Raw genomic sequence first — 16,256 nt, 5'->3', positions numbered from 1 at the left:
AGTGTCTGGCCTTACATTTAGGTCTTTAATCCATTTTGAGTTTATTTTTGTGTATGGTGTTAGGAAGTGTTCTAATTTCATTCTTTTACATGCAGCTGTCCAGTTTTCCCAGCCCCACTTATTGAAGAGGCTGTCTTTTCTCCATTGTATATTCTTGCCTCCTTTGTCATAGATTAGGTGACCATATGTGTGTGGGTTTATATCTGGGCTTTCTATCCTGTTCCATTGATCTATATTTCTGTTTTGGTGCCAGTACCATACTATCTTGATTACTGTAGCTTTGTAGTATAGTCTGAAGTCAGGAAGCCTGATTCCTCCAGCTCCGTTTTTCTTTCTCAAGTTTGCTTTGGCTATTCGGGGTCAGATGGATCTTTTCCTGGCTGGTTTTGCCCCTGATTTTCATTTCCTTCTCTGGTTCCAAATGAGGTCATGGGGCCAAAGCCACACCTTCTTGGACGGGGTACCCAGGGCACCAGGCTCCTCTGTCCTTACCCGTGTCCTCTCCTAGGACCCAGCTGGGGCAGGTGCAGTTTGCCAGGCTTCTCTGTGGCCCTTCTGGGAGCAACATAACCAGAGGGCGCACCGTGTGAAAGAACCTCCCTACTGCCGGGACTGGGGTCCAGGTAGACCAGGAACCATGGGATATGGCAGAGAGAACAGTGACAGCTCTCATCCATCCTTGGTCCCCTGGCCCAGCACAGGGCCTGGCACCTAGCAGACCCTCAGGAAACGTGTGTTGATTGAATGGGTGTGCTTCTGCCAGTGGCACCAACAACCTGGACATGCTTGGCCCCTTTCATTTCCTCTCTGCCTCTTTTCTCTCCAGCCCTCAACGTGGCAAAGAGAGCCAGGTAAGGGCCGAGGCCACAGTCACACGCCCCCTCTCCTGGCATGAGCTGAAAGATTCCTGTGGACCAAGATTTTTCCCTGGTCCAGACAAACGTCTCCGCACCATAGAGCCTCCGTTACCCCTTCTCCAGCCCCCCCGCTAGGCCCCTTGCACCCCAGTTCATTTCTCCTTTCCTTGTGTTTCCAGGACATGCTTGCCTTCATCTAGCACACTTCTGCTGTTTGCCACTAGACTGAGCTCCTTAAGGGCAAATCCAGATCTTGCTCTTTTCTGAATCTCTCCCCAACCCAGCTTTAGCACCCTGCCCAGCATATAGTAGGCCCTTTATAAAAACTGTCGAAGGAAGCAAATCCTAACCCGCCATGCTGGGGGCTGCAGTCCTGACCTGCACCAGGTTCCCAAGCCAGACACAGCCCTCCAGACTCAGGCGCCTGCCCCTCCCTGCACCAAAAGCCAGTTAATAGAAGATTTTTATGAATGCTATGGACTTTGTGTCTCTTCTTTTTTTTCCCCTTACCCTTGATACATTCCAGAGGCCCGATTTCACAGCTAAGCTGGATTTTCTTTCCTGGCATCTCATATTGATTTCCCCTGCAGGGCTAGAAACTACATTCCACAGGCCTGTGTGTCTGACAAACCAGGTTTTCTACAGATTTGCAAAACCCGGAGTCAAGAGGCCTGAGTCCCCACTATGGTTGTGCTACAGCTCACTGTGTTCCCAAACACGTCTCTCCCCTTCCCTCCCCTGCCCCCGACTTTCCTCCCCTGTGATATGACAGGAGTTAAACTTTCAGACTTTTTATTGCCATGCAATCTGACATGGAAGATTGAACTGCAGGACGGATGAGGCCCTGTGCTAAAGCAGGGGTGAAAGTGAGAGACCGGGACCCTTCCTCGCCCCTCACACCCTGAGGCCGCCTAGGGCTCCCCTGAGCTCACTAAGAAAGCGACATGTGGCCTTGCTCTTTCTTCAGTTTGTGTTTGTTTTAAAAGATTTGGATAACCCCAGGCCCCTCCTTGGAGTAACCAGGCATTTGGCAGGGGGCTTACTAGCCCTCTCTCTGTGCATTTACGTGCATAGATAGGTATGTGCCCACAGGAGGAGATAGTTGTTCTGGTTTGCTTTCTGCTTTTTATACAGATGGGATCATACTGTGAGTTTTTCTCTGCTTGTTTTTTTCCTGGAGAATGTCTTAGATTTCTTTCTCCATCAGCACAAATAGATCACCGTCATTCTTGAGAGCTGCCGCCCAGCATTCTGTGGCACAGAGGGAGCACATGTCCTTTGACCGTTTCACCCGTGATGGACATGAGTTGCTCTCCATTTTTCACTGTTACAAACGATGCTGAAAAGAAAATCCCCAATCAGACCTCTGTGCGCACATGGCCAGCGTTGCTCTAGGGTGGACGCCTTGAAAGGGAGTCTCCCGGCTGAAGGGAGGGACATGTTTTCCACTTTAACAGCTGCTCCTGGGGTGCCCTCTAGAGTGGCTGGATCCAGTCACATGGGCACCAGCAGCGGTGAGCCCCACGCCCCCACCAGTGCTTGATCTCAGTTTGTGGCAGCCTGAGGCGGGGAGAAGTGAGCCATGGAAGCTGCAGCCCCTTCCCATGCCTTCAAAGCCTAATGGTTTTCCTTTGTGTCTCCTTGCTGTTCCCTCTCGGTGCCAGGAAGGAGGAGAGCGCGCGGAGCCTGCTGAACGACAAGCGGGAGGTGGTGGCACAGCGGCGGCGCTACGAGCAGTACAGCGTGGTGGCGGAGGAGGTAGGCGTCCCCAGGCCACCGGCCGTGCTGCGGGGGGAGACCGGCCAGCCCCGGGCCCCTCGGACCCACACTTCTGCCGTCTCAGGTGCCAGTGCAGCCAGGGGAGGACTCGCCTTACCGCGGTGACGACTACGAGGATGAGTATGATGACACATATGATGGCAACCAGGTGGGCGCCAACGACGCAGACTCAGATGATGAGCTCATCAGCCGCAGGTGAGGCTGTCAAATTCCAGGGGCAGAGCGGCCTCCCGCAGCCTCTTGTTTATACAGATCAGGGAGCCAGGGCCCAGGTCACGTGAGCAAGTCAGTGGCAGAACCAGGGCCCGAACCCAGGCCTCCTGACTCCTAGTCCAGTGCTCCCTCCACCCCAGCCACCCCCTTGGCCGGTTGGTCCAACCTACCCTGAGTGAGGCAGCATTTATTGGGTCTCATGCAGGAGTTTTACATTTTTCTTCCTAATTGCAGAAAACTTTTCCCAATGGGATCTCATGGAGATTCCCCAATTCCCTGGTAAAAGCAGAGCTGCCCTGACTAGAGAGAACTGGAGACCCCCACAGCCCCAGCTCAGCCTCCCTGAAGCCCCCGCGTCAGACCCTGGTACCCACACAGAATCCAGGGGCTGGAGCAAAGCTGGCTTCAAAAGCACTTTGGTTTTTCCCGGCCTCCTGAGCCCTTCCCCGTCCTGGCAGCCCCTCTCACCCAGTGGGGTTCCCTCCTCCCTGAGGCTCACTCTCCAGATTTAATCTAGTCTTTGATCTCACTTTCTCTCTAAACCCTCAGGCCCTTCACCATCCCTCAGGTGCTGAGAACCAAAGTGCCCAGAGAAGGGCAGGAGGAGGACGAGGAGGAGGAGGAGGAGGCTGAGGACGAGGCCCCCAAGGTACCTCCTTGGCAGGTGGCAGGTGAAGGGGAGGGTACACTTCTGAGAGGTGAATCAGGATCTGTGCCCCGCTTCCCTGAACCTGGCCTTGAGGCGGCTCCAGCATCACTGTCCGGGAGGGTGGGGGTCCCTCTGAGCCCAGGATGTCTGCTTGGAGAGCTGCTGGCTTAGAACCCGCCTCTGCTGCCCAGTAAGGGCCCAGGGGATGGATCAGAGGCAGGGCCTTGGAGCTGCTGGGTTCATTAGGCCCAGGAGCCTGGGGCCCAGGAGAGGGACAGCTGTTGGCCTCCGTGCCCAGGTTGGCAATTCTTGAAATCAGAGAGGCGTTAGAGCCCAAGGGCCCTTTGGAGGTCATCTGGGATGATGGGTTTGAAAATTCTGGATTTTAGCCGCTAAACTTTTTCTTCAAGTGAAATCTTAACTAGAGCCTCATATAAAACAGATAAGAGCAGCGCTGCTCAGGTTGAATGGGGCAGCAGCCTGGGACCCCTGGATTCCCCCATGTCCTCCCGCCAGGGTGACAAATTCAGACGTGTCCGGGGCCAGGCCACCAACGTAAATGAGTAGCGGGGCCTGATGGAAACTGAGGTGGGGGGACACACACGCCCTGCCCAGGGGCTCCTCAGCGCTGTGGAGGCCCGGACCCTCCAGGACTTTCCCTTCTTCCAGGCAAGGGATCAGCCTGGATTTTTATGTCAAATCCTGAAGTTTTCAAAAGTTACTAATTCCCCTTGTTTTGTTTTTGTTTTTGTGAAACAGCCCGGGCCCCCAAAGCCTGTCTGTGGTCCTTGGGTCCCGCTTTCTCCCGCTAGTCCAGTCTCTCCCCACCTTGGCACAGGGCGGGCGCTCCCGCAGCCCATTGCTTGTGGCGCCAGCGGGGGGAGGAGTCGGCTTCCAGGGCGCTCTCTTGGGTTTCCAGGCCCCGTGTGGTCTCTCGTGGCGGCCATCCTGGCCTTCCCCCATTGCTCCCACCTGTCATCATCGTGCTCCTGCTATGATGGAGCCATCTTTAGCTGCCTCTCTTCCGGAAATTGGTGGGAGGGTCAGAGGAGGGGCTTCTGGTGGAAACCTTGGACCGTAGCAAGCCGGCTCCGTTCTGGGGCATTGCCCAGCCGCACTGTGGCTTAGCCCCACTTCTGGCATGGGGGTGTCACCAGGATTGGGCCAGGTGCAGCCTCACCTCAGCTTAGGGAAATGGGGCAGCTCATGATTCTTTTCTCCCCTCCCCTCCACAGCCTGACCATTTTGTGCAGGACCCTGCAGTGCTGCGGGAAAAAGCAGAAGCCAGGCGCATGGCCTTCCTGGCCAGGAAGGGGTGAGCATTTAAGAGGCTGTGTTGGTGGGAAGGGGAAGCCCAGCCAACCACAAAGGAAGCCCACACACAAACCCCAGGTGCTTTACATGTGTTAATTTAGTTCTGGCAACAGACCTATGAAGTAGCTACTATTACCATTATCCTCGTTTTACAGATGAGGAAACTGAGGCCCAGACATGTTAAGTAACCCACCAAAGGTCACACAGCTAGTAGGTGGTGGAGCAAAGATTGAGTCCAGGTGGCCTATCTCTGGGGTCCACACTTGTAACCATTACTTGATAGACACTACAAGGGGTTTATCACCCGGTGTGGGAGCATGATGTGTCCACAGCTCGCTGGTGTCAGGCAGAGTGTAAAATGTGGCAGAGCCCAGACAGACAGACAGGCACGTATCCTTTATGGCCGAGAGAGGCATGTTAGGGACGGGGCATGTGAGCTGGGCCCTTAAAGGTGGAAAGTGTGCAAAGGAGTTTGTCACGTGAGGGGAAAAAGGCAAGAAAGCTCAGGGTGGTCAGGGAGGGGGGCCTTTGGATGGGAGCTGGGAACAGGTAACCAGAGACTCCTCTAATTCACCCCCTTGTCTTCCTGGGGGTGGGGTGCGGTCCAGAGGGGCCAAGGACCTGCCCCAGGTCCCTCTTCCACTTAAAGCCAAGCCAGGGGTTTCAAGCCCAGTCCCCCATCCTGGCCCTGGGACTCTCACAGCCCTGCCCACTGGGTGCAGGGGGCCTAACCAAGTGGAGAAGACATTGGATCTCATTCTGAAGGCAGCCGGGAGCCACAGAAGGTTGTTGAGCAGAGAGCAGAGTGACTCTGACCTCTGAACCATCACAGCCCCCTGAGCACAGAGCTCTGGGTAAACCCAGCAGCTGATGTGGTCTGAAGAGGCCCGAGGTCATATCTGAGTGCACTTGGTCTTGGGAGGCCACCAAGCAAGGCCCTGGGGTGTAGAACTGGAGTCCTACCTCATCTGTATCACGTGGCCCTGGGTGGAGAAGAGAGGGGCCCATCCCCAGGCCCTCGTCTTCTCTGCACTGTGGGCTGCGTTCATCCCGCTAGCTGGTCCACCCTCAGAGCTTAGCCAGAGGCCCATCGGGAGGCAGGGCTCAGAGGAGAGTAAACAGAGGGCACGGCGCTGGCCGGAGCGCCCACAGCCCTGCCCCTGCCGGGCTCCATTTCTCCTCCCCCTGGAAGCTGGGACGGGGGTATCCTGGCCCAAGCTTTGTGTCCTCTCCCAGGGACCTCCGAGGAAGGCAAAGGGCTCTTCCCATCAGGGCCTCCTCCTTCGGCTGATGGGTTCTTGTGGGGGCGGGTTGTTCCTCCCTCAGGTACCGGCATGACAGCTCGACGGCAGTGGCTGGCAACCCCCGGGGCCACGGGCAGAGCCGAGAGACAACACAGGAACGCAGGAAGAAGGAATCCAGCAAGGCCACACGAGCCAACCACAACCGGAGAACCATGACTGACCGCAAAAGAAGCAAAGGCATGATTCCATCCTGAGGCCACTGCGCCAGGGCTAGCCGGACCTGCCAGGCTGAGGTACCGTAGCCTGGGGCCTCCTCGCCAGTTGGCCCCCTGCCAGGCCCCAAGTTCAAGTCCACCCCTCGACAGCCTCAGCTTCGCAGCCCCTGAGAAGGCCGCCTCATCGTCTGCCAGCCAGCCGTGAGCGCCATCCTGCAGAACACACAGTGCCTTATCCACAGCAGAGGAACCGAGCGGCCAGCGCGCAGGTGCAAGGGACGGGGTTGGAGCCCCAAGGCCAGCCCCCAAACCTCGTGCAGCCGGACACCACGTCCCTTTCTCCCTGGACGGCAGGAAACCTGTGTATTCAAAAACAAAAAAAACCACAAAAAAAGCCCTGCGAATAAAGTTTTGACCCTTTCAAGAAATGATCCGTGCTGGGCCTGTGACCCGCTCCCCCTGTGTCCTAGTGCTTCGATGACAGCCGCCGTCAGGAGAGGAAGGCGGCAGGGCGGTGCTCTTTTCATCAGCCTTTCATGCTTGCCTCTCATTTTCACCCCTCCTGATCTCGCTCTGCCTCACTGTGTGGCCCAGAGAACATCACTCCCTTCTCTGAGCCTCCGGTCCCTGCCTGCGGAAGCAGGGGCTGAGCGTGTGAGGCCCTGCAGTCCTTTCCGTGAGCTCGTTCAGTCCCCACGACCGCCACCCTAGGAGGTAGGTAGGTACGATTTTCAGCCCCATAGTACAGATGAGGGAGGCCAGGCACTGAGAACTGCAGGTGGCTGCCCGCCCACAGCCAGGAGGTGCGAGAACAGGGATTGGACACCCAGTCTGACCCCTGGCCTTTTCAGGGTCCTGGGCCCCCATGGGTGGTGTCATCTCCATGTCATAGCTGCCCAAGGATGGTGGGCCAGTGGCCGAGCCAAAACCAGAACTCAGTACCTCCTGGTTGCACAGACGTTCCATTAAATCCTCCAAAATCAAGGGGTCGGAGACAGGAAGAAACAAGTGACGATGTCACTACCAAGTCCTGTTGAAGCGAGTGGGACTTGGGCCTTGTTCCTCAAAGCCCCCTCCCAGGCATGGCCAACCAGCTCCTAGCATGGCTGCAGCTGCCAGACATCCCGATTCTTGGGCCGCCCAGAATGTGGCTGATCGGTGGCGGATCAGCAGCAGGGCATTTGCTGGGCTGACCCCCCACCAGCCTGGCCCAGAGTCCATCAGTGGAAGCCAGGGCCCCTGCCCAGCTGGACCTTGACAAATCACCCTAGATGCTAGTGCAATTTATTTGCACGTGGTTAGCATGAGAGTCTGAAGCAGCGAGGCAGACAGGCACTTGATGAATTGGTTTTGTTAGGTCAGCCTGCACAAGTGGAAATCAATAGCAATTCCTCTGTCGAGCCAGTTCTCTCGGTGTGTTTGAGATGCAGAGCAGATATGGAGGTGGTGTCCTCTCCTCGCGCTGTCAAATTAGCTGAGATCAGGCCCAGGGACCGCTGTCCTGACAGGCAGCAGGAAGACTCTGTTTCCTCCTGGAGGCATTTGCCAGGGACCCAGCTCAGTGGCAGGCCCATTTTTTTTTTCTCTCTCTGAGCTGCTCAAGCCCAGCCCTTGGCCCTGGAGCGAAGTAAGGTGGGTTGGGGGGACTCCTGGGCTTTACCTGCCTTACCTGTTACTGTTTATACAGCCCCTCACACCTTCACTTGTCATCTGTACCTCCTGACCACCTGGAGTTCAGGCTTCACGTTAGCCTCCTGGTTTAAAGGATTTGAGAAGACGGGGGATTTTTGAAATTTTCCAGAAAGTACTGCCAGGTCCAACTTAGTCTCCCTTGAAGAATCACCTCAAGGTGATTTTCCATTTCAGATCATGGGGGCATCCTTTTGGGCTTGTTTTGGAAACAGCTCAGGGGTCATCCAGAATAGTGCTGGCAGACGTACCCCTTCACCTCTTGGGGCCTCAGTTTTCCTATATATAAAGTGGGTACATTGGACCAGATGAACGGTTTCCACTTGGTGCCAATTAGATCCACTGAGGAGGCCCCAGGGTTTAAGATGGGCAGCATTATAAGTGAAGTGGGGTGGAGGCTCTGAACCCTGCCCACTCAGTCACTGGGCCCTACCACCCCCATGACTGCTCCTAAGCAGGAATTTTCTAAGTGCCTTCTCTGTACCCTGGCAGAGAACATGACTATCACAGGCATTTCCCAGGAAGCTTTTAAGACCTTGTGCCTCCAAGAGGACTTAAGACTTGAGTGTCTTTGTCTCCAGTCCATGATTGGCAGTGACGGTGGAGATGTCAGTTTGAACAGTGCACCTGTGCCTCTGTGAGGTGGGTGGGCAGAGCCATTCAAAGGGGCCCCGGCAGCCTAGGGAGGGCAAGTAACATGCCCAGAGCCCATGGATACAGATCCTTTCTGAGTGGCCCTCTGAGATGGCTAGGTGCAGTTTGGAAGAGTAAATACTTGGCAAGAACCTGCCTGTCCCAGCCACACCAGAAGCTTGGGTTAAATAATACAGGGAGAGAAACAAACAAACAAAACTAAAAGTTAAACCCACCAAAAATGCAGGGGGGTGTTGTATAGCTCTTTAACATGATGTCAATGAATACTTGGTAGCAACATGAGAAACTAAATATTCAAGAATTTAAAAAAAAATTTTAAGAATAAATGTTAAAGCAGAATACATGGTAATGCACCATGATTGTGAAAATGTTAGGAAAAAATTTTTTTGCATTTTTCCAAGTCTGGAAGGGAATGTGCATAACTGAAAATGATGATAAGAGCATGGATGACAATGGTGGTGAGACCACAATTATTTGTAATTAGAATAAAAAGCACTTACCGTGGCCAGAGTTTCTGCCTGGCTCATTCCTTGCGTTATCTTGTTTAATCCTCACACAGTAGGTACAGATGAGAAGACCGAGGTACAGAGAGGGTAGGTGGCCTATCCAAGGTCACACATTTAGCAAGTGACTGAGGGAGGATTTGGTCCCAGGATTGTCTCCTAAAGCCGACTCTTAACCCCGAAGCCACCTACCGTTCATTTCCCCCACACCCGCATCCTCTTTACTACTGTTCTTACAAAGAAAGAAAAATACAAGTAGCAGCTGCAGAACAAGAGGATGGGAAATGCCATTTCAGCAGACCAAGCTGATGGGACTCTGATTACATGTATGTTGGACTGTTTGATATTGTCCCCCAGATCTCAGATGCTCTGAGTTCCATTTTTAAACTTTCTATTTTCAAATTCATGTATCCTTTCCTCTGTGTGTCCAGTCTGCCATTAAGCCCACTGAATGATTCTTCATTTTTGTGTCCAGTCTCTCTAAGGCTGGAGGCTAAGATGGGGCTAGCAGAGGCTGGGGAGCACCGAGACCTGGGAGGGGGCCAGGAGGTGGGAAAGTCAAGGGATCCAGGGTGAATGTGGAAGGGGGGCAGAGGAGAGAGAATGCAGTGTTAGGCCGCAGTCTAGAGGTCAAGCAGGCTAAGACAATGGGGCTCACTGCCCAGCTTTTCCAGGAAGTCGTGGGGAGATAGCCAGTGGGAAGAATGGGAAATGAGGAAGAGGAGGCAGGAGAGTGGGCCCACCTAAGAAGGAACTTGATATCAAAGAGAAGGAAGAGGGGCTCAGAGGTGAGGAGAGAGTGTTGGCATCCAGAGCATGTTTATGGGATCTTTAGAAGGAGCGGGGGAGGTGCCTAGGGGACCCACCTTGGGGAGGCTAGTCCCCAGGGAGGGGAAGGGTGGAGCCAGGGCCCCCGTGGAGCTCTCAGGTCAGCCCAGTGGAGCGAGGGGCAGCCTGGCATCAGCTCTTACCTAGATCTCTGTGCCAGGGCAGCAGGGAGGGGCCTTGACCTCAGTCAGAAGCTATTGCAATTCTGCATGCTGAACCGAGATGAAAAATTCAGTCTAAAGGTTACCATCTCCAGCCCTATGTGTGTGTGTGATGAGGGGTGGAGGGATTGTAAAATGAGCATTAAATTCCAACTTCACATCATACTAGAAATTCTCTTTCAACAATCGATAATCATCAAGAGAATTTTACACGGACTGGCAGAACTGGAGAGCCTTAAAGGGCGTTTAGTCCAGAGTTTTTCAACCTATTTAAAACCCCTAACCTGCTTCAATCTCAGGCCCTGGGATTTCAGATTCCACCGCCTCCCCCAGTGATGGGGAAGTTTGCCCTGCTTAAGAATTCACTGGGGTGCTGGGGGTCTCTCCCAGCCCTGGAGGTGGTGTGGAGCTTCACTTGCTTTGGTCTGAATTACAAAAACAACGGGTCCTTAATTCTAGTTCTCCACATATGAAAGTATGACATTGAATATGCTTTGTCTGGCTGCATGAGCCCACCCTCAGCAATCTGACATGTCCCTTAAGTGTTCTGCCATCCCGAGGGGGTAATTATGGTTTTCTCCTCCTTAAAGTAGTTTTCATAGAAGAGCCTGGCAGAAAAAGAGCCTCCAGTGGGATGAGCACCAATCATTCCTGTACACTTAGGAATTTTATTTACAGAGGTTACACGCAGGCACCCACCCTGTCTCCCATCTCATGGTCTGATCTACTTAGCGTTCTTTCACATGCACGTTCCCAGGCCTCACGTGTCCATCCTTTTTATTTTTTTATTTTTATTTTTTTTTAAATTAATTTATTTTTGGCTCACGGGCCCAGTTGCTCCGCGGCATGTGGGATCTTCCCTAACCAGGGCTCGAACCTGTGTCCCCTGCATTGGCAGGCAGATTCTCAACCACTGTGCCACCAGGGAAGCCCCCATCCTTTTTATTTTTAATTTGCTCCTAAAGGTGGCCAGGGGTGGTGAAAAAAAGCACTGGATGGAGGGTCAGGAGGCTGGGGCCCAGGTTCTAGACTTTCAATAAGCTGTGTGACCTTATGTCAGTCACTCGGACTCTCTGGGCCTTGATTTCTTCTTGTGCGAAACAGGGATGATCATTCTCTAAGCCCTCTTGCCTCGTGGGGACCAGTAACTGTGAGGGTCAGATGAGGTCACAACTGGGGGACACTCTGAGAGCCGTGAACTTGTTCAGTTGGGAGAGAAGAATACTGGTGGGCAGCCCTGTCCACTCTGCATTTGTCCAGCCCTGCATTACTCTGCTCTCTTTTAATCACCCTGCTGCAAACCTCTTTGCACAAATCACCTGTTATTTCCAGGGGGGGCACATTTCTAAACGTGGGATTCTGGGGTCCCAGGGCCACGAACAGCTTTAGAGCTGCCTCTATCTGTATTTTTCCTGACAGCTCCCACCAGGAGGACAGAATCGGGGATGGCTTTTACCTCTGTGGGCAAGTTCTGTCATGAAACAGCCTTCCCCACAGGCCCCTGCCTCTAGGGAGCCTCGGGAACAGTCGAGCTGAGACCCCTTCGGATGGGAGTTTGATTAGTGGCAGGTGAGGCTGCCATCTGTTCCTGTGACAGGCTCACCAGGTCCACATGACGATGGGCAGAGCCCCGCCCCCAGGTCCAGTCAGCCTGTTACAGGAGAGGAGCAACAGGTGAGGACAAGCTCGGTGACCTGCTAAAGGGGATGCATGTGGCTTGTTACACCTGGAAAACCAGACTCCCCCGCTCAGGAGGGGTCTGCACAAAAAGGCATTGGTTCCTCCCCGAGAGTCGTAACTCAGAGTAACGTGCAATGGCCAGGCCAGAACTTTTCCTTGGGGATCTGGGGCTTCTGAATGGCCAGTGGCCTATTTCGCTTTTGCCATTCAGAGCAGGGGCCAGGCTCTGGGGTCAGAAGCCAGCTGGTCTCAGCCACTGTCTGTCTGTGTGACTCTGAGCAAGGTGGCCTCACCTCTCTGAGCCACAGTTGTCTTGTCTGTAAATTGGAGATGCTGGCAGGATGGCTGGGATAAGGCGTGTACAGTCGTGGCCTGCTGTGAGGTGGCCAGTGAACTCGCAGGGCCTTGCTCACAGGGAGCCAGGTGAGGGGTGGCGGGTGCCTCCCACCAATGCTCCAGCCAGCTTTCTGGGCACCCCACGTCTCACCCCCTCAGCACAGCTGCCCTGACTCGTCCAGGGCAGTCTTCCCAGAGGCCTCTGGGCTCAGGATGACCTAGACTCTGGGCTCAGGATGACAGGAGCCAGAGAGAGAAGAAGACAGGCACAAGTCAGCCTGGTAAGTATGTGCTGGGTGCCCTGGGAGCCCAAAGGAGGTGCCCAGGGGACTGTAAACTACCTCACTAAATCCTTGAAACAAAGCCAGTGATAGGTGTGATTATAAGCCTCATTTAGCAGGTTAGTCGCTTGATCATGGCTAAGTCAGGATTCAAACCCAGGTTTGCCAGCCTCCAAAGTCCCTATTTTCGGCCTCTTGGTTTTCCTACCTCTCTATAGCTTGGCACTTGAACCGGAAGCCACAATACTCTAAATGCGGTTGGCTTAGCATGAAAAAGAGGACCTATCACCTCCTTCGTTCTAAACACCATACTTCTGTTGATACAACCCCTCTAATAGAGTCATTCCATTGACAGAGGGGCAGGGGAAAGGAGAGGAGAGTAGAAAGCCGGGCAGGACCTATTTTCCAAATCCCCACTCTGCCACAGTCTCCCCTGTCTGCCAGTGGAAGGAAAAGATGATCATTGGAGGGCGCAGTTTGAAGGAGGGGTTTCATAAGGAAAGCTTAGTGAACCAAGGAGACAAGGCATCTCGTGGAATTTCAGCCCCAGGGCAGGAAGTGGCTTCTCTGTTGGAAGCCTATACAGGAGGGAGACAGAAGTCTGCTTCGACATCAGGAAGGAAGGAAGATGGACGGAAGCAGAGGACTCTGTTACACAGTGAAAGGTGTGGGGAAGAGATAAGGTCTGCCTGAGGAAGACACAAGGCCGCTGGGTTTACAACAGTGTTAGAGACACTGAAAACAAGATTGTCAAGGGACACAGAGGGGAACACAGAAAGCGATCCGTCCTCAGAGGGATGGAAAGGAGGTAGGGAACATGGTTTTAAAGCAGCTGGGACAACGGCGGTGTCGGGGAGGGCTCACTTCGATGATTCAGCTGTACAGTCATCCCCAAAGCTCTCAGCCATCATTTTGTGGACTGAATATGCTAATTAGGTCCTGGTCCCTGGAGACTGTGCAGGGAGCCTCCCCCCGCTCCCCCCACCCGCCCCCCCGCCATTAACTTGCTCGCTGAAGCAATGTAACAAAACTACCCCCGACAGGCCTGTGCTAAGCACAGCACAAGCCTTATCTCCCATGTCTTCCCAAGCACCCTGTGAGGTCTCATTATCGTTATCCCATTCTCCACATGAGGAAACTGAGGCTCACAGAGGAAAAGCAACCCGCCCAAAGTCGCCTGGCTGTAGAGGCGCAGAGCTGGAGTTCAAACTCGGGCATGTTCTGTTTCCATAATCCATGTGTTTTTGTTGTTGTTGGTGGTGGTCATACCGCGCAGCTCGCGGGATCTTGGTTCCCCGACCAGGGATTGAACCCGTGCCCTTGGCAGTGAAAGCGCAAAGTCCTGGTTAGGACTAGACCACCAGGGAATCCCCATAATCCATGTTTAAGCACAAGATGAGAGAGCAAAGGGCCCTATTTGGAAGGTGTATTAAGTGAGGTTTGAAGTAGCCTGAATCTTAAATGTCAGGCTGAGGAATTTGAACTTGATCTTATAGGTAGTGGGGAGCTATTAAAGGCGTTTGAGCAGGGGAGTTGACCTGGCAGCCTTCTGAGGGTTCAGTGGAGAGGAAGTGTCCAGAGCAGTCGAGAAAGTTTCCATGCAGGAGTCCTGAAGGCAGGATAAGCCAGGAGCAGCAGGAAGGCGGTCAGCACCGTTGTACTCACAGACTGTAGATGGAAGAGCTCCCAGCCGACGCTCTCTGCATTCCATCATTGCCTTGTCCTTGATGCCGGCTGGAGCCTGCCCTTGGCTTTCAGTCTGTGCATAAATCCAAGCATATCAGGCCAAGGCCTCAGTGAAAAGAGAAAAATGATTTTTACACGGTGTGGAGTAGTGGATATGAGCTCTGGAGCCAACTGCCCTGTTTTTGAACCTCTGCTCCACTCTCACTAGCTGTGTTACCCTAGGCAAGACACTTAACCTCTCTGAGCCTCATTTTCCACCTGTAAAATGGGATGGAGAACAGTGCCCACCTCGGACTGAGGATCCAGTGATACAGGGCGTGTTAACGGCATGGGGCCCAGGCCTAGTCCTGGGTGAATGCCTGGAAAAGGCAGCTTTGCGCGCACGTGTGTGTGTGTGTGTGTATGTTTGTGTGTGTGTTTGTGTGTGTGTGTGTGTGTGATCTTCCGAGTGGGCCAATGCCTGCCCCTGGTACAGAGTGTTCATCCTTTCCTAACACTCAAGAAGCTGCCATTACCTCCATCTTGCCTGGGGAATTTGTATTCCCTCCAACTTTGCACATTGCTCAGACATTTATTTTATTTTATTTTATTTATTTATTTATTTATTTATTAACATCTTTATTGGAGTATAATCACTTTACAATGTTGTGTTAGTTTCTGCTGTATAACAAAGTGAATTAGCTATATGTATACATATATCCCCACATCCCCTCACTCTTGCGTCTCCCTCCCACCCTCCCTATCCCACCCCTCTAGGTGGTCACAAAGCACGGAACTGATCTCTCCTCGCACGGAACTGATCTCTCCTCCCCGTGCAATACAGCTGCTTCCCACTAGCTATTTTACATTTGGTAGTGTATAGATGTCAATGCTACTCTCTCACTTCGTCCCAGCTTACCCTTCCCCCTCTCCATGTCCTCAAGTTCATTCTCTACGTGCTCAGACATTTTAAATTCATTGATTTCTGTTCCTTCCTCAGAAGACTTCAAGCTCATCTGTAGGACAGTCCTTGTTCCTTGTTGTTGGAAGGGCTGGATGGAATCTATTTCTTTTTAGTAACTTACATTGGCCCCCCCCCTACCTTCTTACGAAAGCAGTAACATGCTTGGTGTGGGTCACACAAATAAGCAAAGAAAGAAAAACCAGCAGAAATAATCGCTGTTAGGATTTTAGTTCTCATCCTTCTAGCATTATTTTAGAAAAAGGAATATAAATATTGGTTTTCTACAAAAATGAGATCACTCGACACATGCTGTTCTCACCATTTTTTCAGTTAATAAGACATTGTGAACAGTTTTCCAGTTCTCGTCTGCATCCTTTAACAGGCAAAAGCATGTCTAGTTATCTTTATTTTGCAAATTGGATCTTGCAGAGCCCCAGGGAGTGGATGCAGGTATACAGGGCCTGAGGCCACCATTAAGACAGCATTTACATCTGGCTTCTCCCTCTGGTGGCCCTATTTCCTATCCTTCCTTTGTCAACCTGAAGGATATTGACCCCAAGGGCACTCCTTAATAAACCTCCTGCACCCTAACTTCCAGCCCAGAGTCTGCTTCCCAGGGAACCCAGCCTGTGATAGGCAGCATTCTTGTGTTTACCGTGGACTAGCCTAGAATGTTCTGAGGGCTGGGCCTTCCTTCTTTCTTTGAGCTGCCAGGATAAATTGGACTCCATCCACAGCTGAAAAGTTTTGAGCCTTGGCAGGCTGCCCTGGAGTGCCAGAAGTTTCCAGGGTAGCCCCTAGCTGGGTTAATTAAGCAGACAGCTGGGTGAGGATTTACTGTACAGTAATCTTTACTCCCCTTGACACCCCTCCAAGATGACAACGTCTCCAGAAATAATAAGAATCATAGCTATCATTGTGAATATCACGGTGAGTATTTTACAGATGAGGAAATGAACTCAGAGAGGGTGAGTAACTTGGCTGAGTTTACACAGCCAGTGAGTGGTGGGGCTTGAATTCTAACGCAGGACTGTCCATTCTAAAATTAGTGCTCTTTACACTTCACTAGAGCTATTCAATAGGAATAATATCAATAATATGACCTTTTGGATTGTTGTTATTGTTCAAATTAAATGACATGTGAACTGCTGAGCACTGAGTACAATGCCTGGCTCATAATAAATGGTTGATAAATGTAAATCATTAATCAGAACCCCACCCCCA

At 52.6% G+C, this 16,256-nt stretch overlaps 1 protein-coding gene and 1 long non-coding RNA gene across 10 annotated transcripts in view; one reads left to right on the top strand and one right to left on the bottom strand.

Annotated features, from left to right (window-relative positions):
• ASCC2 (activating signal cointegrator 1 complex subunit 2) overlaps positions 1 to 6,699 on the top strand; it is a 39,298-nt gene extending 32,599 nt beyond the window's left edge. For all 9 annotated transcript variants that reach the window (XM_082417290.1, XM_082417288.1, XM_082417285.1 and 6 more), the window contains 5 exons: positions 2,522 to 2,615; positions 2,701 to 2,831; positions 3,399 to 3,498; positions 4,734 to 4,813; positions 6,139 to 6,699. In XM_082417290.1, the coding sequence (XP_082273416.1) occupies positions 2,522 to 2,615; positions 2,701 to 2,831; positions 3,399 to 3,498; positions 4,734 to 4,813; positions 6,139 to 6,310 (577 nt within the window). In that variant the 3' untranslated portion in view covers positions 6,311 to 6,699. The remainder of the gene's footprint in view (positions 1 to 2,521; positions 2,616 to 2,700; positions 2,832 to 3,398; positions 3,499 to 4,733; positions 4,814 to 6,138) is intronic.
• A 2,222-nt stretch (positions 6,700 to 8,921) lies between these two features.
• Positions 8,922 to 14,806, bottom strand: LOC309639733. The gene is made up of 2 exons (XR_014251824.1): positions 13,571 to 14,806; positions 8,922 to 12,340 (listed from the first exon to the last, which is right to left on the bottom strand). It is a non-coding gene; the product is annotated as an uncharacterized lncRNA (long non-coding RNA).
• Positions 14,807 to 16,256: the final 1,450 nt, after the last annotated feature.

This window comes from Balaenoptera physalus (genome assembly GCF_965194825.1).
Source record: "Balaenoptera physalus genome assembly, chromosome: 12".
In the NCBI taxonomy this organism is placed as follows: domain Eukaryota; kingdom Metazoa; phylum Chordata; class Mammalia; order Artiodactyla; family Balaenopteridae; genus Balaenoptera; species Balaenoptera physalus.
Note: the sequence above shows the minus strand (reverse complement) of the source record. Positions and strands in the feature narration are given on the sequence as shown.